Genomic DNA, 26,689 nt, shown 5'->3' on the forward strand with positions numbered 1-26,689 from the left:
CCTGGACTTCTTTATACGAAACTGGAAGTGTTCTAAGAGGGCAAAGGGGCAAGCTATGAGGTCTCTTGAGACCTAGACTTTGGGGACTCACACAATGCCATTTCTGTCACATTCTATTAGTCGAAGCAACTCATAAAGTCAGCCCAGATTCAGGAGGCTGAGAAACAGACTCCACCTTTTGCTGGAAGAAGTAGCAAAATCATTGCAAAGGGTCCTGTGGGACAGGAGGAACGGCAGTGGCCATCTTTGCAAACAAACCATCACATTTATTGGAATGGTTGTCTATGTGGTACTGCATCATTAAGAATCACCAAGAATTTGACAGAAGTGGGAGTGAAGAAAGTGACAACAAGCCAGGTGCCAAAATCTTGAAAGCATGAGGGAGTGGTAAGTGATATAGTCTGATGCCAGCATCCTCCAAAACTTCAAATATCTTTATTGTTTCATCAGTGAATGTCAGTGAACTTCATTAATGAAAAGGAACTGTTCATTTTCACAACTTCTATGACTCAGCTACTCATCAATTCAGACTCTATCTTAAGGAAGGAATCTAAAACCATGGGAAGAAACTATATGCATGAAAATTTGTGGCACTACTATTTGTCTGGGAGCTGTGTCCCCAGTGCCTAGGATGATGTCTGGCGCATAGTAGTAGCACATGGGAGCTCAGTAAATATTTGTTGAATGAATTTATAATGGCAAAAAAGTAAAGACAACTTCATAAGTACCCAATAATGAGGTTAAATAAATTATGATATATCTATTTAATGGAATATCATGCAGCCATAAAAAATTACGCTTTTGAGGACTATCAATACATGATGTGGAGTAAAAATAAAAAAGCAGGATATATTACAGGTACATGTCAAAAAAAAAAAAGCAGGATAAAAAAAAAGGGGGCCAGCCTAGTGGCCAAGTGGTTAAGTTTGCACCCCCTGCTTTGGCGGCCCAGAGTTTCGCCGGTTCAGATCCTGGGCACAGACATGGCACTGCTCATCAGGCCATGCTGAGGTGACGTCTCAAATGCCACAAGTGGAAGGACCCACAACTAAAAATATACAACTGCGTACCGGGGGGCTTTGAGGAGAAAAAGGAAAAATAAAATCTTTAAAAAAAAAGCAGGATAAACATTACAGGTATGTGTCAAAAAAAAGCAGGATACAACATTACAGGTACTGTGTAAAAACATCTGGGTAGCAAAAGGAATCAAACAACAAGAGCAGTTTTATCAAGCTGGTGGGATCGGAGGTGATTTTTTTCTTTATTCCAAAAGTTCTTTAATGTTGTTGAATTTCTTTTATAATAACAAAGGTTGTACATGTTCATTGTGGAAAAGGGGGAAATGCTGAAAAGCAATAAGAGAAAAATAACCTATAATTCCATCATCCAGAAAAAAAAAATCACTGCTGTCCTTCAGATAGGTTCTGCTTTGTTTCCTGCTCCCCCCCCCGACTTAACATATTCTTAGCTTTTTTGACATCTTTAGACTTCACAAAGGTGACTTTTAATAGTCACATAGTGTTGACATATCATAATTTATTTGGCCTACAGCAATTTTGCACATTATAGGCTGTTCCCATTTCTTCACTCAAAAAAAATTTTAACAAAATAGTGGTTAGAGCCCTGGCGTCACTCAAATTCAGAAAGCGCATAAGGAAAGAGGTGATCAATTTCTGGGAAGGTGGCTAGAGAGATGGGGTGGGCGTGGCTAAGTCCAATGGAGATTGCAAGAGAACTCAGTCCAGGGGCTCCGTCCCTCTGCGAGGGAGGGCTGCTGTCTGTAGGAAGCTGCTCTGCACGGGCTAGGGACGCCTCCTTCCAAAGTTTTGAACTTAAAGATGGTGAAATCTTGATCTGAAGGATTAGAGATGGGCAGTGACGTTCCTGACCTCTGCCCTCTTGCGTTGTGCAAACGAGAAACCGTTTCCTGTTCTTGCCTTGCCCAGGTGTCTCTGAGCCATTATCCTGGAGGGGTAGTCCTCCCCCATACCCCCCACAGAACTCTCAGCCTGAGCTCTGGGTTTGGGCAGTTGACGATTAGCCTGAAGTCAAGAACGGATGTGATCCGGGGTACAGAAGTGGGAACTTGGGGGGAACATTTACGAGTCAGGGGCGTCCCCAGTTCAGGGAGGCCTCCCGGTAGCGGTCACGGACAGGAAAGGGGTGGGAAAGACAGACTTGACGGAGGGAGGCATGCGGGGCTAGGAGGGCTGAGATTCGGATAGGCATGGGTCGATCCTGGAAGGCTGTAGATGGTAATGAAGAGAGAAAGAAGCGGAGGGAGCCGAGGAGGAGAGGAGCAGACAGATGAAGCAGGTGTTGTAGGATTTACAAACGGAGGAGGTGTGGGCTGGTGACAGGAGGAGGGCGGGGAGCAGCAATGTGCCCTGAGCGGGCATGAGGTATATATGAGAAGCGTGATGGGAAGCGGACTGGTGAGAGCAGAGGTGGGGCGTGGGGTGAGAGGCGCAGGTCAGGAAAGCGGGGATGCAAGATCGGAGAATAATAGGGCTGCGCACGTTTGGCCGGCACTTTACAGTCTGCTCCCATTTAGGCTCCCATAATCTCCTCCTTTCTTGAAGAAAGCGAGGTTCGGAGAGGTTGGGCGGCAGCGGAGGGTGGGGGCCGAGGGGAGGGCGAGGCCGCGGAGGAAGGGGCGAGCTCCGGGCGAGGTGCGCGCGGTGCGTGGCAGCGGGGCGGGGGGCGGGCCCGCGGCAGCCCTGGGAGCGGAGGGAGGGGGAGGCGGGCTCCGCCGGCACACGCCGCCCCTGGCAGGCGGCCTAAGCGCGCGCGAGGAGCCGCCGCCGCCGCCGCCGCTCGGGGTCGCCTTGAGCCCCAGATTCCCGAGCACTCGGCTCGCATGGCAGCCGCCTCGGCTCCCGGCCCCGCGGCCCGCTAGGGGCGGCCCCCGCCCCAGCTCGGCCCTCGGCGGAGCCCGTCGGATCCGGCCTCGCTCTGCGCCGCGGGGCGCGCCGCCTCCCAGTCCAAGGTGAGGACCGCGAGGGCAGGGGAGCGCAGGGCGAGGGGCGCTCTGGGGACTCCAGGCCCCGCGCAGCGGCCGAGCAGAGCGCGACAGAGATCGGAAGGGGACGTGGGAGCAAGTCCTGGGGGTCGGGGGTGGGGGGCGGAGACGGCTAGCGGCCTGGAACCGGCCCTCGCGTCCCCTCCGTGCTCGAGGCTGCCTCTCGGCGCTGTCCCCATCCCCGCGGACTCCTCCGTCCGACTGCATTCCCAGCCTGGTCCTTCTCGCGCCCTGACCTCGCTCTGCGTTGCCCATCCGTCGCCTTCTTCCCACAGAGTCCGCTCCCAGGTTCCCGTCTCCAATCCCCTCGCCTGCTCAACCCTTCGCCGCCCCTGCCCTCGATACCCCCACCCCACTCTGTCCCGCCGCCCCTTTCCTAGCTCCGCTCCTGTCACTCGGAACCGGAGTCCGAACCGCTATCTCCGCGTCCCGCTGCCTCCCAACCTGTGCCGTCCCACAGGTGTCCGTCCGTCCGTCCGTCCATCCGTCCGTCCCTCCTGGGGCCGGCGCTGACCATGCCCAGCGGCTGCCGCTGCCTGCATCTCGTGTGCCTGTTGTGCATCTTAGGGGCACCCGTTCAGCCTGCCCGAGGTGAGCGCGCCCCCAGGGCTCATGTCGAGGCCCTGTCCTGCCGTCCCTCGCTTTCACGTTGACCTCTGCCGGCCAGAGACAGCACTGCAGACGCTCCGACCCGCGCGGTTGGCCGACCCAGGTCGTCTTTGGAATGGAATGAGTGTCTTTTCTGCCCTGCCCTAGAGCTGAACCCACCCAATTACCGGGACCCCGCATCCTCTCCCGCCCCCGCATCTCAGGGAGCGGAACCCTGACCCCGGGCTCACCCCTCCCACATCAATCTCTTGCAGCTGATGACTGCAGCGCCTCCTGTGACCTAGCCCATGGCTGCTGTGCGCCTGACGGCTCCTGCAGGTACCTCTCCCGAGCACGTGCTCCCAAACTTTTTGCTCCCCATTGCCCAGCCCTCCACACCCACAACCAGGTCAAGTCCCGGGACAGACTGTCTAGGCGTGTAGGCCCTACTGCTCGCTTGCCATGCCCTCATGGCACACAGGGCAGGCTGGCCATCCTCTCCCCACCCCCGGTTCCCCTGTGCCTGGCTTTTGGCTTGTGTCTCCCACTTTACTCTCACCAGTTTGATCCAGGAATTCTGAAACAATCCTCAAGATACCAGGAGAAAGACCTGAAGCTTGAGAGAGTTTGGAGATAGGAAGCCACGGGGAGAGAGGGAGATAAAGGAAAGATATAAAGAGAGTTAGGTTTAGCCTGGAAACGGAAGGCTGCTAGAGGATTGCTGGGGAGAAACGCTTGTGAAAGAGGGTCCTTCTCTTTGAATTTGAGTAATTGACTCACTGCGGTGGGGGTTGGGCAAATTTGGCAGCAAGAGGAAAGGGTGTCTGGACATAAGGAAATGAACTGACAGGGCAAGCTGCTGGTCAGGCTGGGGTGTTTGGGACTCTCTGACATGGGTCAGGCCTTTGCCCTGGAATCAGGGTGGGAAGATAGTCCTGGTGACCTTTCAAGGTCACTCTTCTTTTCAAACGTTTCTGAGCACCTCAGACATGCCAGGAGTGGTACTGGGGGCAATTACAGACATCATCTTATTTAATTTAATACACCCCTACCAGGTGTATCCCCAATTTACAGAGGAGAAAAACTAAGCATCAGAAAGTAAGTGCAGAATGAGGACTTGATGCTTGTGTCTGATGGTCTGATTCCATGTTTCCCATGACCCTGCACAGCCCTACACCCACCTGGTTTCCCTTAGGGCCTGCTTTCCCTTAGGGCTGTCATACGTCCTTCTGTTTTCTAGAGGCTCTGGTCTTGCCTCCTCCATTTCCTCAGATCCCCTACCCGAAGCCCTGACCCTGTGCTTCTCCCCATCAGGTGCGACCCAGGCTGGGAGGGGCTGCACTGTGAGCGCTGTGTAAGGATGCCTGGCTGTCAGCATGGTACCTGCCACCAGCCCTGGCAGTGCATCTGTCACAGTGGCTGGGCGGGCAAGTTCTGTGACAAAGGTAGGGGAGTAGAGACAGTTGGCTGTGGGGCTAGGGAGAATGTATGTCTTGGGAAAACATCCATCCATATTTACTGAACAGGTATTGTATCTGGCTCAATCCCTCAATTACATGGTATTTCATCATTTTAGACTATACCTATCTGTTGTCTGAATTGGTCCTCAACATAACTCCATGAGGCAGCTGCTGAAAATTGTACTCATTTTACAGATGAGGAAGCCAAGACTCACAAATGAGATACTTGTCCAAAGTCACTTTGAGACAGACTGACAGTGCCAGGAGCCTCCTGACTCCAAATTCACTGTTGTTGCTTTCTCTGACACCATACCAACCCAGGGTGGGTTTGTAGTACAAGCCATACCCACAGAGCCCTGGGTGGGGCCTGGGCAAGTCTGGGTGCCAGACGTGAGGGGCTATCCCAGAGCCTTCCGGGTCTCCTCTCCAGATGAGCACATCTGTACCACGCAGTCCCCCTGCCGGAACGGAGGCCAGTGCGTATATGACGGGGGCGGCGAGTACCACTGTGTGTGCCCACTAGGCTTCCATGGGCGTGACTGTGAGCACAAAGCTGGACCATGTGAGCAAGCAGGGTGAGTGCTGGCCCGGTGGGATGAGTGGGCGGTCAGACAGAATCTGGTGACCGGAAGATGGAGGAGGCAGGACTGTTGAGAGGGTGGTGGCGAAGTCTTAGGGCTGAGGGTCAGAAGCCCAACATGCGGACACCTGAAGATAAAACCCCAGCCTGCCAAAGTGTCCATAGTTCAGGGTTTCTCAACGTTTTTGTACCACCTGAACCATTTCTTCAACAAAATATCTATACGAGCTGGAGGTATAACAGATCCACGTGTGACAGCTCTGACTGGGGACAGTGGGTGTGGGGAGGTAGAGGCCCTAGGACTCCCCTCAGCCTCCCAAGAAGGCTGGGATGCAGCCCCTAAGGAGGTTCCATATGGCAGCCTTACACCTCATTCTCAATGAGGAAACGGGCCTGCAGGACTGGACTTGTCCTCATCTGCCTCAGGCCTGAGAGCCCGCGAGGATGGTAAGAGTACACTGACCTTGAGCCCTGCCTTTGGGCCAGGCCCTGTGCTGACTGCCTGACATTGGTTTATCTCATTTAACCCTTACAATTTGGGAAGCTGGGTACTATTCTTATTTTTGTTTTTAAAATGAGGCATTCGAGGTGCAGAGTGGCTCAAGGTGACGTAGCTAGGAGGAGGGGGGCAATGGTCAGGATGCTGACCTGCGCTACCCTGTAGGTGTCAGTCAGTATCAATGCCCTCTCCCACCCCCACCCCAGCTCCCCGTGCCGGAATGGCGGGCAATGCCAGGACGACAATGGCTATGCCCTCAACTTCACGTGCCGCTGCTTGGCGGGCTTTGTGGGTGCCCGCTGTGAGGTGAATGTGGACGACTGTCTGATGCGACCCTGTGCGAACGGCGCCACCTGCCTGGATGGCATAAACCGCTTTTCCTGCCTCTGCCCTGAGGGCTTTGCTGGACGCTTCTGCACCATCAACCTGGATGACTGTGCCAGCCGCCCATGCCAGAGAGGGGCCCGCTGTCGGGACCGTGTCCATGACTTTGACTGTCTCTGCCCCAGTGGCTATGGCGGCAAGACTTGTGAGCTAGTGTTACCTGTCCCGGACCCCGCCACTACAGCAGATAGCCCCCTGGGGCCCACCTCGGCTGTGGTGGTACCTGCCACAGGGCCTGTCCCCCACAGCGTGGGGGCTGGTCTGCTGCGCATCTCAGTGAAAGAGGTGGTACGGAGGCAGGAGGTTGGGCTAGGTGAGTCTAGCCTGGTGGCCGTGGTGGTGTTTGGAGCCCTCACTGCTGCCCTAGTCCTGTCCACAGTGTTGCTGACCCTGAGGGCCTGGCGCCGGGGTATCTGCCCCCCTGGACCCTGTTGCTATCCACCCCCACACTATGCCCCAGCCCGCCAGGACCAGGAGTGTCAGGTCAGCATGCTGCCAGCAGGGCTCCCCCTGCCGCCTGACCTGTCTCCTGAGCCTGGAAAGACCACAGCACTGTGATGGGAGGTGAGGCTTTCCGGCGCCCTCCTTCACCTCCTCCACCCCTCAGTCTGGAGTGGTCCTTTCTTGCCACCCCTCAGCTAGGGTACACACACTGAGGGACCTCAGCCTCACATCAGAAATATTATTTTTTTAATACAAGAATGTAAGATGGGAATTTTATCAAATAAAACTATGAAAGTACAAGTTGGCTCCTTTGCCAGAAAAACCTGCCTGGAGTCGCAGATGCAAGAGGGCCAGAGCAGAGGCCTGGTTCTGGGGGAGACTTGGGACTCTGTCCCTGTTTCCAAAGAGGAACCCAGGACACTCTTTTCCCCTCTGGGGAATGAGGGAGAGGTAGAGCCACAGAGGAGATGTAAACGAGCAGCCAGCCTCTTGCACCTGCCTGGCAGAGGGTGGGGAGAGGGTGGGCACTGGGCTCGGGGCCTTCAGGGAGAGGAGCGGGCTCCCTGCTGGCTGCTCTGCAGCAGCTGCTGGAACAGCGAGTGGGGCTGGCTGCACAGGGTGGCAGGGGAGTCCAGCTCCACGACCCTCCCTGCTTGTAGCACCAGCACCCGGTCCGAGTTCAGGATCGTGTTGAGCCTGTGTGGGATACGGTCGTCAGTGGAGGGATGAGGGACAAAACCCTAAAGAAGAAAAGTGACCCCTGTCCCCTCCTCTCTTCTCCTGGACAGCACAGGTCTGCCCCACAGGCTTTACCTCCTGGCTCTGTGCTAGGGGAGGGGGAGCAGATTCCCTCAGACAATGTGCTATAAAGGCCCTGGAGAATGAAGAGCTGAGATTCATGGGGGGTTGGAGTCTCTAGTGCCCTGACCCCTGGGGGCCCTGAGAGGAATGGAGGCTCTGGGTCCCTGAGGCAATAACCTCAGGTTAGATTCTCACTCTGGACGCTTGCACACCTGTGGGCAATGGTCAGCACTGTCTTGTTGGCGAAGCGTTTGCAGATAGTCTGCTGGAGCAGTTGATCTGTCTTCTGGTCCACGCTTGCTGTGGCCTCATCAATGCACAGGATCTGGAACATGTGGAGGGAGTGGGGGGGAGGAGGGAGAAGAGGGTTAGCCTTGGCTCCTACCCAACCACTAGCCCCCACTTCTGGCCAGGCCAGCCCAGCCCGGCCTAGCCTACAGCTCCCGACCTCCAGCTCTAAAAGGAAACTAACTTGGTGCCCTGAGTCCTCTCCCCAACCCACTTCCTCACCCCAGACATATCCCCTGCCTTCTTCCTGGCCCTCTTGAATGTTTCCTTCTCTTGCCTTACCTTGGCATCTGTGAGGAGAGCCCTGGCCAGACACAGCAGCTGCCTCTGCCCCAGGGATAAGCTCCGGCCCCCCTCACCCAGCTCACCATCCAGACCACCTGCAAGGCACAGCATCTTCACCCTCAGGTCCCGGGCCTCTCCCTGCTTCCTCCCTGCTCCCTCCTTCTGCTGCCCTGCAGGGTAGGCCTGGTACTCACCCAGGGATAGGATCACCTCCCTCAGGTGGCACTGCTCCAGAGCCTGCCACAGGGCCCTATCCTCATGCAAGCCCTGGGGGTCCAGGTTTTCCCGCACAGTCCCACTGAACAAAAAGGGCTCCTGGGGGATGATAGCCAGCTGAGATCTGGGGGACAAGGAGAGGACAGGACATGGGGTCTAGGCTGAAGATATAGCCACTTCTGCTCCAGCACAGGTTTTAGCTGTAGGTCTAGCACTTCCAGGAAGCTTGGGGATAAGACCTGAACATAAGCCCCACTATTCCCCTGGTCAGCTGGGTACCAAGAACTGTGCAGTGCTATGAAGAATACAAAGAAACCAAAGGCCCAGACTTAGTCCTTAAGGAGTTTACATCTCACCGAGGTGCAAAAAACAGAGAACAAGAGTGGACTAAACTGTGTGGTCCTGACTCCAGCAGTAACTGGGACAGGAGTGACAGGCAAGGAGTGACCGGAGACGAATGGGGAAGGGATGCTTCGAGGTTGGAGGTGGGCCTGGAATTGGGTCCTGGAAGCTGTATGGTGGAGCTGAGGTAAGGCCACCACAGGCTAGAAGAGAGGCAGGTAGGGTAGGGGCAGGGCCTGGGATCAGCAATGGCCTTTAGGCCAGAGTTTCTCTACCTTTCCCATGTCATGGAACTCAGTGAAAACCATACTAGGTTAACCTGGGGGTGGGGGTGGGGAGATATTAGCCCCAGATGAGGCCACTGTGGCCAGGGGCCACTGGCCCAGGTCTTGAGCTGTCCCAAGCACCACCTGCCGAGCCTGAGAGCTGAGGGGATCAGTGTCCGGCACAGCACCTGGGAGGTGACTCAGGAGGCAGTGACTAGTGGTCTAGAGTGGAGGGTGTATGCTGGGAAGTACAAGAAAGATGAAGCTGAAAGGTGGGCCTGGGTCACACTGAAGACTGTGTGAATCTGGGCCTGGGCACTAGGAGCTCGCTCTCCTCGCCTGCTCATCCTATCCACCACCTCGCCCCCTGGTCCGCCCTGGCTGCCCTAAATTTATATACAGCCTTCCTGGCTGGGCCTTCCTAAGTGCTAGTAGTCTGGTTCCCCTCTTCTCCCTCCAGACCTGAGCTCGGCCAGCTCCAGCTGGCTGGTGTCCACACCATCCAGCAGCACTCGCCCGGAACTGGGCTCCAGCAGCCGGAAGAGCACCAACAATAGGGAGGACTTGCCGGAGCCGGTGCGGCCCACGATGCCCAGCTTCTCTCCAGGCTGCACGCGGAAGGTCACCCCATCCAGGGCATTGGGCAGCCCTGGCCGGTAGACCAACACCACATCCTGGAACTCCACGCTCCCCTGGGTCAGCCAGCCGATGCCCAGCTAGTGGTGGGAGATGGAGGGAGATGAGTGAGATGGGGAGGAATGAGGAGGAGAAGGGAGGTTGGAGAGTAGAAGGAGGAGAGAATGAGAAGCAGACAGCATGAGAGGAGAGGGGGAATGGGGGCAAGTGCAGGAGAGATGGGGAGAAGGGACACAAAGACAAGGGGCACCATGAAGAACAGGGACATCACGCAGGGACATTAGAGTTGCTGAGAGAGATGGTGAGGAGTGAAAGGAAAGGAACTGAGGCCATCAGGAGGGTCCCTCAGGGTTCCAGCGCCCAGGCTTGAGGCAGGGGTGCAGGCCTACCTGCGGCAGCCGGTCCCGGGGCTCCTGGGGCAGGTCACAGGAGTACTCCTCCAGCCGCTCGACGCTCACCAGCATGGCTTCCGTCTGCGTGAAGCCGCTCACCAGGCCCGAAAGCAGGCCCGTCAGGGACAGGGCATAAGACAGTGACAGGCCCACCAGTCCTGGGGGAGAGAAGCACCAGCTGCTAGGGGATGCCTGGACACTGGGAGGCATGCAGGGAGGGGTGAGGCAGAACGGGGGAATCCCAACCTGTGAACTGTGGGCATTTAAAGGAAGCCAGCAGAGAACCAAGAAGATGCCAGGACCCAGACCAGGGCCATAGGAGACTAGATGCAAGGGAGTGGAATGGGCCTGTGGTGAGGTTGTGAGGTGACAGGTGGAGGACAGGTGGGCCAGGCAGAGTGCTGGGGATGGAGTGGGGCAGGGCAGGGACAAGGAGCAGAAGGTCAGAAGACTCCTTCTAGTCCCAGATCCACCACCACCTGGGCGAGTCACTCCTTGAGACTCAGCTTCCTCAACTCTAAAATGGGGGTGATGAGAATTACAACATATCCTCACAGGGTACTCTGGGTGGGAGGAGGAAATGTTGGGGGGATGGTGGAGGGAAAGCTAGGGGACAAGGGGTAGGAATAACATGCTTCTGAGGTGAGAATGAAGGGTCCCAGGGTGGCACCTGGGTCAGCGAGGCCCTGCTGATGCTGCACCAGGGCGATGCCTGCAATGGCGCTGACCACTGCAGCCCCCATGAGCTGTAGCCGAATGTCCAGCCACTGCATCGTGGCGCTGGCGGCAAACTGGCACCTCTGGTTTAGCTCCAGGAGTCTCTGGTTCTCCTCCTCAAACCTGGGGGAGGCCAGGAAGGAAGCAAGGACGCTCCACTGTTGCACTGACCCGCCCAGACTCCTTCCCAGCAGAAAGCCTCCTTCTTGGAGCTGATCTGCATACCCATAGGCCTCACCTCAGGAGTAGAGAGAGGCCAGTGTGCTCTTTTGTAGGGGGGTTGCTTTGCTTCATGGTCCCTTTTTTGTTTCTTTCTCTTTCTCCTAGTGCCTCACCCATCCTTCCCTTTTCAGGAGAACTGAAGCTCCTCTCTCCAGCCCTTCTCAGGGGCCCCTCTCTCCCCTCCCCCAGCCCTCATCCCACTGGCTCTGGTTGGGAAAGGCAGACTTCACACACCTGTAGGTGGCCCCAGTGGCTCGGAGAACGGGGAGGCCAGCCAAGGTGTCAGCCAGGTGGGTGTAGAGTGGAGACAGGGTGAGGCTGCTGAGACGCCGCAGCTCCCGCGAGGAAGCCCTGTAGTGGCGCTGCACACGATAGTAGATGACGCTCAACGGTGGCAGCAGCAGCAGCAGCCAGGGCAGGCCAGAGCCCAGCACAGCCAGGAGGCCCAGCAGGCCTGCTGCGTTGGCCAGGAGGATGTTGAGGATGAAGGGCAGGCTGTCATCCGCACAGGCCACATCGGAGGAGAAGCGGTTTAGGACCCGGCCCATGGGCGTGGAGTCAAAGAAAGTCACTGGTGCCTGGGAGAAGGGGTGTGGTTGGGTGAGGTCAAGGCCTGGCAGAAAAGGGGCTGGGGGCAGCCCTGGGGAAAGATGGGGTGGGGAGGAAGGCCCAAGGTAGAGAATAGGAAAGGAGTAAAGTGTCCCCAGAGTTTGGGGGCAGAGAGGAGGGGCTGGCAGAGATTAGAGGAGGAATATTCCAGGGTGGGATAGAGAGAAACTCTCAGGCCAGTGGTGACTCAGAGGCCATGCTGGCCACTCCTCTGCCTCTGCTGGACATGCCTACTCCCCTTTCAAGGGCAGGGAGCAAATCTCTCTCTGGAAGATGGGGAAGAAGACCAGTGAATGAGATGTAGTTAGACGTCAGGAGGAACACCCTGACTACCTGTGGCTGGACGGAGTGGGGAGGGCGGCAGTCAAAGTCAGTATTATCTCACGGTTAAGCGCCCAGGCTCTGCAGTCAGCCTGATCCTCGGATCCCAGCCCTACCACTTACTACATGCGAGACCCCACGCAAGAGGCTTAATCTCTTCAAGGCCCCTGTTCGTCACCTCAGGAACAGAGGTAATAATGGAAGTGCACCTCAGAGGGCTGTTAGTAGGACTAAAGGCTATACGCAGAGCAGGTGCTTCGCACCGTCTGCCTGGCACGGAGCAAGTGCTCAGGCACTGCTAGCTATCTGGATTCCTGTTGGGAGGTACAGTCTCAAAGACAGCCCCTTCCCTTCCCTGTCCTCCAACTCTCTGTCTTTACTTGGGGCACAGTCCTATCTCAAGGCAGGGAACTTGGTCAAAGTACTTTTTGAAGCACCTCCTATTGCCAGCTTATGAGAAAATCCCTTTTCAGTCTGAAGATGTCCCCTCCTTGGCTCCTGCAGGAGAGGCAGGACAGTGGACAGCTGCTCCCTGACTGTCACTGCGTTCATGGCCTGGCTCTCCATGGAACCAGCCTTGCTCAGGTTACTTACACTCTCAGAACCTCAGTTTCCTCATCTGTAAATTGGGGCTAATAGCACTTACCTCACAGGGTTATTATGAGGCCCTAAGAAGATAACAGACAAGAAAGGGCTTTGTAACCATAACAATATTATTAATAATAATTGCTAATTGAGCACTAGTATGTGCCGGGCACTGTCCTAAGCACTTTCCATATACTAATTAATTTAACCCTCATAATAAGTCTATGGGTTACCACTCGACTAGATGTACACATAGCAACAGGGATGGATCTCAGAAACAGCCCTAAATAAAAACTAAGAAACAGAATGTCATTTCTAAAAATGTGTGCACACAAAACATAGGCATTTTGCAAAAAGACAAACAAAAAGATACATAATTAAATGCACTTAGAATGGTTGCTTATCAAGGAAAGGAGGGAAAATGGAAATAGGGTATGCATGTAAAAGGGGATGGATAAATAAATAAATAAAACAAAAAAGGGACCCGCACAAACTCAGGGGTGATTAACTCAGCCCTCTGCACTTGAAGTCCAAAACAGAAGTGACTCTGAGGAAGATTCTCTTCTCCCCATTTTCCAGATGAGAAAGCTGCAGGCTTAAGTAACTGGGTTTGAATGCAGGCAGCCGCTCTGCTCTCGGCCTCTCCAGGTCTCAAGTTGTTAAGGGCTGTACCCGACTGTGAGGGGCTATTTTCTCCTGAGGACTAGGAGGTAGAATGGGGGCCCCCGATGCAGCCCAGGTCCTGGGAGGGCTCCCCCATGCCACCCCCCCCATCCCCTCACCAGAAGGACTCGATGCAGCAGGCGGCGATGCAGGGTGGCGGCCGCTCGGAGGGTGCCCGCCGCAAAGAGCACTGCCCGGAGGAGGGTGCAGAGGGAGTTGACACCAGCAATGGTCGCATACACGGTGAGGTAGAAACGGATGTCTGAGGAGCCATTGGGGGCAGCTTTGGGCAGTGGGAATACTGAAGTGCTGGGTGGTGGGGAGGGGGCTGTGGGTAACCAAAAGTAGGGCCACTCAGGGGTCCCTTCCCCTCCCCAGGCCACCTCTCCCTGCCCTCCAGAAGATACAGCCCCTGGAACACCAGCCCCCAACTCTCACTGCCTGCCTGACAACCACTCTGGGAGCACCAGACCTGGTCCTAGCCCCAGCCCCAGTCACTCACTAGAGGCTTCCAGGGGAGAAGAGGAGCAGTTGGGCAGAGAGGAGCCCAGTGGAGCCCAGGCTGGTGGAGGGTAGCACCTCCTGGGAGCCGTTCTTGGCTGCCTTCAGCTGAGAGATCCAGTGGGAGAGCCACCAGTCAGCAGCGTTCCTTGTGGCTGAGTGGGGACGGGAAGGAGAAAGTTTCCCTCTAGTCAAACACCCCCTTTCTCTGCCCTTGACTCTGATTTCTACCGTTCTTCACCCCCCTGGCCCTCCCCACCTTGCCACCTTCCCAAGTCCTCCCTAGTGTGCGCTTCTTTCCTGGGCCGTCGCCCTTCAGATCCAGGGAGAGTGTGAGCTTGAATTTACAGAATGGGAGCTAGCCTGGGGGGCAGATCAGAAGACGGCTGTAGAGCGCACCCCTCTGGCCCCTGGGACGCTCTCAGAACTGGGGGCCTGCCTCCTGTCTCAGCTGTTGCCCAAGCTTGGTGAGTCTCTGGGCTTTGTAATGACTAGTACAAGGTGATGGATGTCATGGGGACTAGACAACAGGGCTGTGGGTGGGATAAGAGGCTCCAGGGTTTACTCCTACCTTGCATGAGGAGCAGAGAGAGGAGGATGGCTAGGGCCAGGCCCCAGCCCATGGCCCTCCAGTATGCTCGGTACACGTGGAAGGCCACGGCGCCCTCCTTCTTGCTTTCTTCCTGCAGTAGGCGGCCAGATGTGCTCTCCTCCACCTCCAGCCTCTCCTTTGTTGTCTCTGGGTTCCGTACTGACTGGGCTGTGGCTGCAGGGATCAGGGAGATCAGTGGTGAACAAGGTTGCAGGACAACAGTTGAAAACCTCAGTGTTTCAGAACCGCAGCAGACATATCTCTCCAGTGTGGGGGTGAAGAGCAAGCCCTTTCCTCTCACCCCCGGGCCATACCTGAGTCAGACTCTTGTCCATCCTCAGCCCAAGCTTTGGGGACAGCTTGCACCAATGGCAGGATCTCAGAGGGAGGCCCTGGAAGGTAGCAGGAGAGATGAGGAGGGGCTGTCTGGGTACATACTATGGCTTTCTAAATGTGTGTGCCAATCCACCTCCTATTTTCTTTGGACGTCCTACCTGACCCTTCCTAACAGGACCCTTCCCTGGACCCCCACCTCTGAGCAGGACCATCAAGTTCACTCCTCTGTGTCTGGAGTCCAATCAGCACAGACAGAAAATGCTCAGCCCTAGAAGGAGAGTCATGGCCACTCAGAAGCACCTTGTCCAGAGGTCACCTCTCCTTACTGCAGAGATTCCTCCTCATGCTTCACGAAATTCCTAACACTCTGGTGGAGCCCCGTTTCCTCCTGTTTCTCTCCCGCTGAACATGCAGATGGTCACATCCCTCTGGATAATACTCCTTCAGAGGTTTTTTTGTTTTTTTAATGAAAAGACTGTTCTAAATCTGACTGCTTTCTCTTCTCTAAGAACATCAGACTGTTCTCAGAGATCCTGGGCCTCTAAGCTCCTGAAGCTCCCAGTCACAAAGCCCAAGTCCCACATCCACTGGCGTTTCACCGGTGTGCACCGTTCCCTCCTGCTCTCCACTTCCTCACACCAGTTCTGTGAAGGCAGGAGAGGGCCTCCCATTAGACAGAAGGATGACCGGGCCCAGGCCACACACAGAGAAGGAGCAGTTTATGCACTTGACAATCCATCTGCCACTCTTCCCTTGTCACACCCAGGCAGATGGGTCCCTTACTTGGCCAGGCTCCCACCTGGTGGCCGACATTACCTGCCTGGACGAGGCGCCCGGCCTCCATCAGCAGCACCACGTCAGCCCTCTCCAGGTACTCAGTGCGGTGTGTGCAGAGCAGCCGTGTGGTGTGGCTCAGCACTCCTAGGATGCACCGATGCAGCAGGTGATTGGCCACATGTGCATCCACAGCAGCCAGAGGGTCATCAAGGAGATAGAGCTCCTTTTCCTAGGGAGAGGTGGGGACACCATGGGTACCAAGGCCCAGGTCCTCTGGCAGAACCCAGACCTCTCCTAAGACGTGATCTTGAGGCAGTCAGAGAAGATAGTCGAGAAGAACTCTGGGGGCTACCCCTACAGCAGTAGAGAAGGAGGTGAGACCTGAGGGTGGACTCCCCCTAGTCAAGCAAGGCCAGTGCTCAACTTTGCTGGGTCCCAGCAACTCAAGCCACATAATGGCTTTTTAAAGGGCCTTTAATTCTGCTTTGACTCTACAAAAGGTGGATGGGATGACCAAGGGACCAATACCTCAGGAACATGGAGTAAGGAGGGAAGAAACCAGATGCTGACAAAAACATCCCCATCCCCTCTCTCTCAGCCAAGCTCCCGAGGCTCCAGACTCCCCCATCTTTAACATACCTGGTATACAGCACGAGCAAGGGCAATCCGGGCCCGCTGTCCCCCGCTGAGGGTCACACCCTTCTCCCCCACCTCTGTCTGGTCCCCAGCAGGCAGGATCTGACAGGACAGGCCCCCCGGTGTTGGTCAGCGAGCTCCCCAGTACCTTGTACCCCACTTCCTAACCTTTTGCAGGGAAGAGATGGTGGGGGGTCAAGAGAGCCAGGGAGTTTGAGGAGACTGGACTTAAATTTGGGGTGAGTGAGCCAGAGAGGATAACCCATAATTCCAACAATGACTAGCGTTTGTTGAACAGTTTCTATGTGCTTAGCGCTTTACAGGCATTCTCTCATCCGACCCCCACGACAACCTTATGAAGTTGGCATTATCTCCTTTTCACAGATGATGCCAAAGCTCAGAGTAACTACCTCGCCCAAGGTTGTTCCACAGCTAGTAAGTAAGGGGTAGGACGTGAACGTAGATTCTTAACCACTCCATCATACCCACTACCCTGCCTTTGTAACAGGCAAGGATGATGACGGGCAAAATTGATGTGAAAGCTTTCATAGGGTTTTAGAGAAGGAATGTACCCTGAGCCTTCCTGTGGCCTCAGGAGTGGTCCGCTTAGGTAAGGGGTCCCCAAACCAGAGGAAGCACCTGTGGTGCACCAGAGGGTGAGTCCCCTGAGGGAAAGCTTTGTTATTCATCTCTTCTGTTAGCACCTAGAACAGTTCCCAGTACCCGGCAGACATTTGGAAAATGCCTGATGTAGAAATAAATAAATGAACATAGGATGCCCCATGGTCAAAGTCAAAGGTCTTCTTTTCTAGGGAAGTTCCGCATTTACCTGGACAGGGTAGTGGTGACAGTCCTGCAGGGGACATGGGGGCTGGGTGGGGAAGGCATGGGAGAAATCTGGAATCTCATTCCCCTAACTCTAGTTCTCTGGGTGCGGGGGATCCAGGGCTTGCCAGGCTTCCCTAGAGTAACCGTGACCCTCCCAAGCCTTCCCAGTGGGAGGTGAGGGACGGCCTCTTGAACCAGAACCACTAGTCAGACCTACGGAGAGCTAAGCCTCGTAGGGAACCCTCCTCTAGCCCCAGAGGCCTCAGAGTTCCCCCAACTGCTGTGTGGAACACCCAGTGACCACCACTCCTCTGGGCCCTACGTGGAAGGGGGAACTGAGCAACTCGACACTCTGGGAGGACGGAAGCCTGACAGCCAGCCCTAGGTAAATGGTGCCTGGGTAGAAGCAACCCCTTTCCAGAGAAGCAAGGCTCTGATTTGAGGTGTCAGGGACACAGGGAAGCAGGCGGCCAGGTTTGAGGGCCAGGCACTCACACTGAGGTCATCGTTGAGGGCACAGGCCTCTAGCACTTGCTGGTACAGCTGGGCATCGAATGTCTTCCCAAAGAGAATGTTGTCTCGGATGGTGGCAAACTGGATCCAGGGTTCCTGGGTGGCCAGGCCAAAGCCTTTGGACAGCCCCCACACTGCCACCTGCCCATGCAGCCTGTAGAGAGCCAGGCCAGCATCATGGGGGGCTGGTTCCCAACTGGGTCCTTCCAAGCCCAGCCCCTGCCTCCCAGAAGCCTCTCCAGACTGCTATCTTCGACAGAGGTTCCCCCTTCATGTCACATGGCTCTCTGGATTGGCAGCCACTGAGTCCTCATGAGGCTGCAAACTCATTCTGGATTGGGAAGGAGAGAAATTTCTCTTTGGCTGCAGCCAAGCAGCTGTCAAATCTAGATGTGCTCAGAAGAGTATGGCCACCAGCCTGCAGTCATTCATTCTCACCGTGAAATAAGAAGGCCCTGCTTCACACCTCTGTTCCTCTCTGGATCCCTTCCCTGCACAACCACATCTTCTGAAAGAGCAGCTGATGCCAGATGTTTCCATTTATTTCTCCACTCGCTAAGATGGCACTTAGAACCCTCTGGTGTGACGATTATGATAACTCATTTTCTTGACCACCCTCCCCTTTCCAGACTGAAAAGTATCCCAAGAACGGGACCGGGTCTTGTTCATCTTGGCATCTCTGGCCCTTAAAGAGGTGTCCACCACACAGCAGGGGATAGGTCAGTGTTTGCTGAAGGGTGGAGCTGAGGACTGAGGGTGCTAGAGGCTGCTTACCTGTGGAGTTCCCCAGCGATGGCGGCCAGCAGCGAGCTTTTCCCACAGCCCACCTTCCCCACGATGCCCACCAGGACACCCTGCAAGGAAGCCACACGTGTCAGGTCTCCCTCTGGAGGCCATGGGCTGCCAGTCATCCCAGGAGGTTTCTCTCTAGGCCCTAGTTAGTCTGTAGGGAAGGATCTCCACCCCACAGGCAGAGCTGTGGCTCAGTGACTGACACCGTGCTGGACCTAGAGAAGTGGGGTGTTTTATTCTCCACTCAGAGGAGCTATCAGTGTCACTGTCTGCGTCTCTGAAGAGGAGGAGTGTGCCAGCGAGAATGGGAGGAAAACTTCCCAAGCACTTCCAAGGAAAGCTCTGAGGCAGGCATCCCAGAATGGGGAAGGGGAGAGGACTCCAGGCTTTGGGGCCTGGATGCTGGGCTGGCTAAGTCCACCTGCGGCTAAACTTCCAACATCTCAGCGCAAAAAGCAGTGCTTTGCACAGGTACCCATTTCTGTGATTTGCAGTTTAAAACTTTCTGTTCTCCCTTCATTTCTGAGTTGCAACATACATTCATGGAGCTATCTCCCTGTACATAAAGGGAAAAAAAAAATTCCTCCTCTAGAAATAGGTGGGGCTCCCAGAAGGTGTCTGTGATGCCCCCACCCTGCCAGCCAGGATTGACCCATTACAAGTGGGCACTGGACCGATCCTAGACCCTTCCCTGGCAATTCTCTCTTTTGGGCTGCAGTCTGTGAGTGGGCGGGCTCTCTGCAGTCACATCTTCTGCTCAGAGGAGTGGGTCCACAGTGAGAGAAGAACAAGACAAATACAGAGAAGCAGACAGAAGGACAGCTTGCGAGTCGAGGCCTGGTTCTGGGTGGCTGCTGAGATCTGGCTGTGTGTTTGCCTTTGGATTCTGCAATTCCTCTCCATATCCTTATTATAAATTCTTGTTTGCTTAAGCTAGCTCCAGTGGGTTTCTGACTTATATCCAAAAAAGCCCCAACTGACACACTAGTAAAATTCCTTTGAAAAATTCCAGCCTTGTCTTGCCTGAACTAAAAAGCAAAACAAAACATACAGCCCAAGCCAGAAATGTGAGCCAAATGTGGTGGAGGCAGTTCAGGTACCACTGGGGAATGCTGGGTTGAGCTGTGGGGCAAAGGGTTAGAAAGGGGTCAGGGGAGAAAGAAAACTCAGGACAGGGGTGAACAGGAGTCACTGTCCTGCCAGGAATGTTCTTTCAAGTGCTCCTTTGACGATGCATGCCGGGTATGAGTCACAGGGTGTGATTCCTTTTCACCAGGCTAAATAGAGGATTATCTATCCTATTTGCAAGATCCTTCTCCAAAAGGGATGCTGCGCCTCTCCCCAGGTCCCCAGCTTGGGGGAGATGCTGGATAAGCTCTGCAGTCTGTTCAGAACTCAACAGCCTCTGAGGGACGTGGAGACAAACTTACTTGTTGGTCTGGACTGGGAGGATGTGAGCTGTCTAAAGACCAAGGAGAGATGTGACTACTCTGAAAAAGCTGTGTGCTGGAGGAACGGCATTCAAAAACGAGGTGTCACCTCCTCTCCGATTAGAATCTGCTCCCACAAACCCCTCCAGTCCCTCCCTCAGTAACCAGAGCTACAGGGCCGTCTAGCTACAATTGGTTCCGTCCTTGTTTATCTGTCACTGAGTCTGTATCTCCCTCCTTAGTCTGGGGACGCCCCCAGGGTGTCTGACCAACGAACCTTCTTCACTTCGAGGTGACTGATGAAGGTCTCCTGGCTGGTTCGAACTGGGTCCCAGGAGAACAGGGCTTCACGCAGTTCCAATACTGTAGATGGCTCCGTGGGGGGGTCTGAACAGGGAAGAAATCACTCAGTTTGGGCTTCTAATCCACAACCTACCAGCTCAGGGAGGGTAAACCAGGGGCATGTCATTGGCTTGTCTGTCCCTTATATACCCACCCAGAACTAATGCAGCCTCAGTCTTGGTCTGAGGAGTCTCCCCGAGGAAATGGCCACCTGCTCGGCCTGGATTCTGCCGCCTCTGGCTTCTCTTGGCAGCATGTCTGTACAGCGCCCAAGGGGCTACAGTTCCCTCCTCACCCGTGCCAGGTTCTGCCCTCTAGCTCCCCATTACCTGGGCTGTAGTAGGCCTCGGGATTGTGGTTGGGAAGGTCAAGGAAACGCTGGATCCGGTCCAAAGACACTTTGGCCTCCAGGAGGCCATTGATCACCCAAGGGAAGTTGTTGAGGGGCAGAATGAGCATGCGCACCAGTGCTAGAGCCGTGAACACCTAAGTTGGGTAGAGGAGGGGTGAAGCATCACCTGAAGCCCGGGAGCTATCTGAAGGCCTGTTCTACAGGTGGCCCTGTGGACTGGACTGTGGAGGGAAGGGCAGGGCAGCGGCAGAACTGAGGGGTTGGCTGGACAATCCTTGGGTTAGAGGTGGCAGAGGTGGCCACTCCAAGAATCCTAGAAATCCCAGATGGTCCTTCAGGGATCCAGGTTACATCTTGATAAGCACACAGGCCTCACTCATTTTGAGAACTTCTCGGAATTTCCAAGTAGCAACATCACCTAGCCCTGGCTGGACCCAGCACTAGATCAGATTTTTCTTTCCCAAGGCCATCAGAATGGGGTTAAGGGGACCTAACATGGAGTCTGGACCTGACTGGAAGTTGGAAAGCAAGGAGGAAGAGAGGGAAAAAAGGAATTCCTTCAGAGGGAAGGTTATATATTTGAGGCCCCAGAAAAAGTCCCCTTCAGAGAATATCCCCTTGGTTGGGAAAGGATAAGGCAGCCAGGGATCCTCCTTCCCTCCTTCCCAGCCACTACTGAGGGCCTGAGCCCACCTCCCCACTGCACTGCAGGTTTCATGCTTTCCTACAGCCATCTCCTCACCTCCTGGTCCTCACCTTGGTGGCAGTGAGCTGGTGCCCCATGAGGACATAGGTGATGAAGATGACGATGGAGATGACAACTGGCAGGGCAGCCCACAGGTACACACAGGCCGCATCCAGGTATTTGATGACCCAGAGTCGCCCTAGCTCTTGAGCCCGGCAAGCCTCTACTCGGGCCCCCAGCGCCTGCTCCCACCCGAAGAACTTGATGACCCGAACGCCACTCAGTAGCTCTGTCATGAGCTAGGGACAGGGAAAAGAGAGCAGTGTGAAGTGGAGACACTGCTCCTGTGTCTTCTCCTTGGCCCGTCTTCCCCAGGGTCCCGGCAGAGCACGTTGAGTACTCTGAGCCCCCAGATACTCCGTACTTCCCTAGCCCTGCTTTTCCGCCTCTCCTCAACCCTTTCTGGAAACCCCGCCCTCAAACCCTTTACAGCCCTGGGTTGCTTGCCCTGCCAGTCTTTCACTTCTCCTCCATATGCTCTGGCTGGGGGCAGGTTGGAGCTAGAATCCCCCCACCATCCTAGGAGATGAAGTGGTGGAAAGTGCAGGGGCGTTACCCGCTGGGGTAAAGCCCTCTTTCCATTAGATGAGGGACTAAGGACTATTTGCCAAAGCCAGAAGATGTGGGCTTCGGGTGCTGGTCACCAGTCTGGCCCGTGGCTTGGGTAGTGTGGGAACTATGCCTGTAGGAGTATACAGGTGTAGGAGGCTGTACTACAGCTCAGGGTGACACAGGTCAATGGGCCCAGGCCAGAAAGGCAAAGGCCAGAGGAAATTCTTGGATCGTAACATTTGTACATCCCCAGCCTGCAAGCCAGGGAGGCACTGGAGCCTTCCCAGATGGCCCTGGAGACCTAGCGTGTAGCTGTCTCAGGTAGGGAAAAAGGCCTCATGCCGTAACTAGCTATCAGGGACACTCCCCCTGCCTGTTAGTATTCTGAGCTATTCCAGTGAGAGGTTGACAACTATGCCGTATAGACCCCCAGCCTGCCATCCCCTCTGTAAAGGTCCCCACCATCACTGCAGAACCCAGAACTGACTCAGCCAGACCCTCAACACCTAGAACTGGCCCAGGCAGGAGAGTGACCTCCTCCCTTCCCCACAGCCCACCCCTAAGGGGTAGCTGGGGTTCTCCTAGGCCTCTCCACATGCGGCCATGGGATGGTGCCCGAGATGAGGTGGGAGACTTGGGTCCTGGCTCTAACATTTAAAACCCATGTGGTCCCAGACAGGTTACTTCCTATCTCCTAGGGTTGCATGAGCTGAAACTATAATATTACTAACGGGCCACATTTATCTAGTGCTTCCTTTGTGACTGGCACTGTACCAAGCATTATCTCATATGATCCCAACAACCCTATGAGGCAAACTACTATTATCTTCATTTTACAAATGAGGAAACAGAGGCCCAGAGGTTAAGTGACTTGCCTGAGGCAATTAAACCAGTAAGTGGTAGAGATGGGATGTGAACCCATGTCTGTCTTTCTCCAGTCTGAGGTCTTAACTTCTAGATCACACTCACTCCTTCAGGCACCATACATGGGAGGACCTGGGGACCAGGATGCTGGGTGGGGTCTCAAGACTGCTAAGAGACCCCAAGCAGCCTCTCACCTTAACCCGCGCATCCTTGTGCTGTAGCATCTCCTGGTTGCTGGCCATGATGCGGGTGGCAATCACTTTGTTGACAGGTACCAGCAGCAGTGCCAGGATCAGACCGCCCACGAAAGCCACACCCACCTGGTGGTGCAGCAGGTAGAGGGTGATGGCCAGCTGAAGGGGCAGGCCCCAGGCCTCATGGAAGCTCCCAGCAAAGTTGAGCAGCCGCTCAGAGTCAGTGCCTAGTAGGTTCAGGGCCTCCCCAGCAGGAGGGCGTCTGGGCCCCAGATGTAAAGCTTTCCGGTACAGGATGTTCAGCACGGCCCCCCGTGCCTGAAGTGTCACCTTCCGCACCTCATAGCCATACTGATTCTGCAGCACAGCACCGAGTATGGCCCCACTGGCCAGCCCCAGGGCATAGAGCAGGCCGTTACTTAGTGGCTCCCGCCCCTCCTCCAGGAAGCCCACTAGGAGGGACAGGAGCAGGGGCCCTGAGAATCCTAGCATGGTCCCCACCAGCTTCAACAGTCCAAGTGCCAGGTAGCGCCGCCCAAACGCCCCATACAGGGCTCTCCAGAGCCGGGCCCCCTCCTGCCAGTGTGCCTGGAAGACACGGGCCAGGTAGGTTGGGTGCAGCCTGTGGGGCAGTCGGCAAGTGTCCTGGGGTTGCCGGAGCTCTCCACGGGCCCCACGGGCCATTAAGGGTGTCAGCCAGGCATAGGAAAAGCGTGACAGCCAACTCTCCCCATCTTCAGCTACCTCAGGCTCCTGTCCCTCAGACAGAAAGGGCTCCTGGGCCCAGGGTTCCTGTGGCACCCCGGGGACTGCCCAGCCCAGTCCATAGGCCAAGAGTGCAGTCAGCTGCAGGATGAGAAGGCACAGGCGGGAGAGGGGACCTGGGAGAAGTGGGGGCAGCAGTGTGCCTCGCTGACAGTGCCATAGCAGGGTCAGCACTAGCGCTGGGGCTGGCAGGAAGGCAGCCAGAGCCAAAGCCAAGGGTCCCCGGGAGTGGCCATGAGGGGAATGAGCCAATGCCCACAGGGCCAGGCTGTGGCTCATCCAGGCCACAGCTGCCACGCCCCCTGCTAGTAGCTCTAGCCCTTTGGGCCCTGGGCCTGCCCCTGGGGGCAAAGTAACTGGAAGGAGGTCTAGTAGTGGAAAGATGGAGAGCAGGAAGGAGGCTGCAAGTCGGATGCGCCAGCCAGAACTGCAGTGTAGGATGTAATCTGGATACCTGGGGACAAGGGGAAAAAGAGAAAAGGAAGCACATCATGGCTGACTCAGGGCCCAGACATACCTCCAATAAATCACTCACCTAGAGAGAATCAACTCCCTTTTCTGTCTTGCACACCTTATTTCTATGCCATTTTACCCTGGAATCCAGGGTCTTTTCTCCCAGGAAGTCTTCCTGGATTAACCTAATCCATTTTGTAATCTACCCACCCCATTTCTGATCATCCTTTCACCACAGAAATCGACAATTTTGAGTTAAGGTTGAACTGAACATGGAGACTCTAATTAGAAAAGAAATCTTAAATTTTCATACAGATACTCACTAAGGGATGAGTATTCATTTTCACAAAAGTATCTACCTAATAACCCTTAAAGTCACCTGAAGCACCATTACATGAATAAAAATTTGACTTACATAGAGCTTCTATACTTTAACACTATAGCCTAAATTTTATGAAACCTCAGAATATTCTACTTTCTGTTTTACCGATGGTTGTAGAAGACGGTGTGGATCATTTTTGTGACTCCATTAGCTAAACAAAAACCTCTTTAGTTTTGTCTATATCTTCTTGTCATGCAAAAAACATAGCTAATAAACAAAAGGGTGATCTGTCTGCCCTAAAATCAAGTACAGGAAAACACAGCTGCAGCAGTGAATATCAGAATGCCACGAAGGTGCACGAAACTGAATCTGTCACTCCCTTTGTTGGTAGGGTTAGGCTACCGACAAAGTTTAATCGTAGATTAAAATGCTTTGGGTTTATTTTAAAAAGTCCAGCTGATCACAGTTATATGGAGGGGTTTATATTGGAATGAAAGTCAACAGGTAATAATTCTATTTCCTAAGATGTGGGGACAGAAGAAAGAATATGGGGCCCTTGGAGGCTGGTACACTGGCCCCAAGTTGGCCATCAACCAGTCTTATAATTTGAAAATCTACAAAAGTGATGATTTCTACCACGCATCAGGCCTTTAAAAATGTGCCACACACTGCGCTATATGCTTAAATGCATTATCTGTTTTAACCTTCCAATAATGTTAGGAGGCTCAGAGAAGACAGGTGAAAAATAAAAATGGCAAGTAATAGGATATATTGGAGTATATGAGGAAGCCATTTGGTGTAAACCTAATTCGGCCTGACCTTGTCTTTCCAAAAGGGCCTGACCTAGGCCGTTGAGCATGCATTGTGTATCTGCTTTAGAGACTCCCTATGGCAAGAGCAAAGGCCCTTGAGATAAAGGTGCAACTTCCCTCCCCCTCCCAACGTTGGCATCTCCTTGAAGATTAAGCATCTTTCTTTAGGCTGGGAACTGATTGCAGCGCTCACCTGTGACCCCCCCCCCCCCAGCCCGAGGCAACACACCTGCCACCCCGCGGCGTTCACTGAGACAGCAGACCTAACTACCGTTTCCATCAATCGCTGTGCTGACAGAGCAGCCTCGTGACTATTGTAAAAGGGACATTTCAATCATATGTGAAACATACTCTTTGAGGGTATATAAACACCCTGTGTACCCCCACTTCTTTGGAGTGCTCTGTTCCTTTGTGGAAAGACTCTCCCGGGTTATAATCCTAAAATTTAAGCTCAGAATAAACTCACCCAAATTTTCATTTACAGATTGGTTATGGATTATCTTCGTCGACACAGGTCACCTGCCCCAAAACAGCCACACTGCTGCAAAGTGGTGATTTTATTCTACTTTTGCCCTCCTCCAGAGACCTCACTACGTATTCTGGTTACACCGCCGCGGAGATGAGAGTTTCGGGTGAGGTCTGCAGGCGCACACGGACAGATGTCTTGCACCCGTCTCTACCTACCTCGGGGCGCCCCAGTGGCAGGCGCTGAGCACGGCGAGGAGCGCGTGGGGCAGGGCGCTGAGCACGAGCTGAGTGAAGCAGTGGCCCGTGGTGTCCCCCTCCCACACCGGGAGCGGCTGCACCGCGCTGGTGCCGCACAGCTGGGCCAGGAGCCGCTCCATGGAAGCCTCACCTGCGGGGAAAGCCGAGGGCGGAGGGAGGGAAGGTTCCTCCCAGAGAGGAGCAATCCGTGTTCCCAAGGGCGAGGTCCAGGCTGGGAGCCTGCACCCGGGGGCGAGGGTGGTGGGGGAGCGGTGGGGATGGGGACAGGACGCTGACCGGGAAGGCGGGTGGTGTCAGCGAGCCCGGACAGCTCGCCCCAGCCGGGTCTCCCCGACTCTAACCCCGCCCTCGAAGCAGGGCCTCCCTTTGCTTCCGCCCCGAAGCCAGATCCCGCCGAATCTGGCGTTACCTCAAGGGGTAGAAAGGGAGGTGGTTTGGGTTTCTGGACTGGTCACTTACTCAGCCTCGGTTTTTCGCCCTGCCTTGTGTCCCCGCCGCAGACATCCGGAACCTCTAACCCGAAGAAGCTGCTTTCCACCGGACCCGGAGATCCCGTGCACTGGTGCATGCAAAAGAGCGTGCTGCCGGGGTGTGGTGCGGGCCAAGCTCGTTTGGCACCCCCTAGAGGCGGGATGACCTTTCAGGCGCCGTTTGGCCCTCCCATTCGCTGGGCTCCTGCGCTCATGCGCACGGCTCTCGGCCTCCGATGGCCTCGGTAAGCGGGGCGCTGCTGCTGTGGCGTCCTTGCGTTTCGGCACGCCTGTGCTGCCTCTCTTGCGTGTGGACCGATCTCGGCTCTAATGCAACGTCATTCATACACTCTCGCGGAAAGTGTTC

At 55.0% G+C, this 26,689-nt stretch overlaps 2 protein-coding genes across 4 annotated transcripts; one reads left to right on the forward strand and one right to left on the reverse strand.

Annotated features, from left to right (window-relative positions):
• Positions 1-2,728: 2,728 nt before the first annotated feature.
• Positions 2,729-7,294, forward strand: DLK2 (delta like non-canonical Notch ligand 2). 2 transcript variants are annotated; one of them, XM_044776742.2, is made up of 6 exons: positions 2,729-2,989; positions 3,483-3,613; positions 3,886-3,949; positions 4,925-5,055; positions 5,501-5,645; positions 6,356-7,294. In XM_044776742.2, the coding sequence occupies exons 2-6, from the start codon at positions 3,538-3,540 to the stop codon at positions 7,089-7,091; spliced, it is 1,152 nt and encodes a 383-aa protein (XP_044632677.1). In that variant the 5' UTR covers positions 2,729-2,989; positions 3,483-3,537; the 3' UTR covers positions 7,092-7,294. The 2 variants fall into 2 exon arrangements, with proteins under 2 accessions (XP_044632677.1, XP_044632676.1); XM_044776741.2 differs by having other exon boundaries at positions 2,755-2,989; positions 3,403-3,613.
• On the reverse strand, positions 7,203-26,464 carry ABCC10 (ATP binding cassette subfamily C member 10). 2 transcript variants are annotated; one of them, XM_014837416.3, is made up of 22 exons: positions 26,312-26,464; positions 25,811-25,982; positions 22,775-23,993; positions 21,176-21,403; positions 20,397-20,553; positions 20,003-20,112; positions 18,278-18,357; positions 17,486-17,657; positions 16,166-16,264; positions 15,566-15,755; positions 14,728-14,805; positions 14,393-14,587; positions 13,823-13,976; positions 13,440-13,629; positions 11,377-11,720; positions 10,874-11,043; positions 10,201-10,361; positions 9,638-9,891; positions 8,546-8,691; positions 8,349-8,446; positions 7,991-8,103; positions 7,203-7,673 (listed from the first exon to the last, which is right to left on the reverse strand). In XM_014837416.3, exons 1-22 carry the CDS (start codon positions 26,418-26,420, stop codon positions 7,520-7,522), a joined length of 4,593 nt encoding a protein of 1,530 aa, XP_014692902.2. In that variant the 5' UTR covers positions 26,421-26,464; the 3' UTR covers positions 7,203-7,519. The 2 variants fall into 2 exon arrangements, with proteins under 2 accessions (XP_014692902.2, XP_014692903.2); XM_014837417.3 differs by having other exon boundaries at positions 26,262-26,395.
• Positions 26,465-26,689: the final 225 nt, after the last annotated feature.

The sequence above is a fragment of the Equus asinus genome, chromosome 8 (assembly GCF_041296235.1).
Source record: "Equus asinus isolate D_3611 breed Donkey chromosome 8, EquAss-T2T_v2, whole genome shotgun sequence".
In the NCBI taxonomy this organism is placed as follows: domain Eukaryota; kingdom Metazoa; phylum Chordata; class Mammalia; order Perissodactyla; family Equidae; genus Equus; species Equus asinus.

Excerpts from the sequence above, each read along its gene's own strand:
- DLK2 (XM_044776742.2), top strand. The coding sequence starts at position 3,538 with ATGCCCAGCGGCTGCCGCTGCCTGCATCTCGTGTGCCTGTTGTGCATC. Across the intron at positions 3,950-4,924 it reads GCGCCTGACGGCTCCTGCAG|GTGCGACCCAGGCTGGGAGG; the intron begins GTACCTCTCCCG and ends TCTCCCCATCAG. Across the intron at positions 5,056-5,500 it reads GGGCAAGTTCTGTGACAAAG|ATGAGCACATCTGTACCACG; the intron begins GTAGGGGAGTAG and ends TCTCCTCTCCAG.
- ABCC10 (XM_014837416.3), bottom strand. The coding sequence starts at position 26,420 with ATGCACCAGTGCACGGGATCTCCGGGTCCGGTGGAAAGCAGCTTCTTC. Across the intron at positions 10,362-10,873 it reads GCAGGGCCTCGCTGACCCAG|GACTGGTGGGCCTGTCACTG; the intron begins GTGCCACCCTGG and ends TCTCTCCCCCAG. Across the intron at positions 8,104-8,348 it reads CTCTCCTCACAGATGCCAAG|ATCCTGTGCATTGATGAGGC; the intron begins GTAAGGCAAGAG and ends CACATGTTCCAG.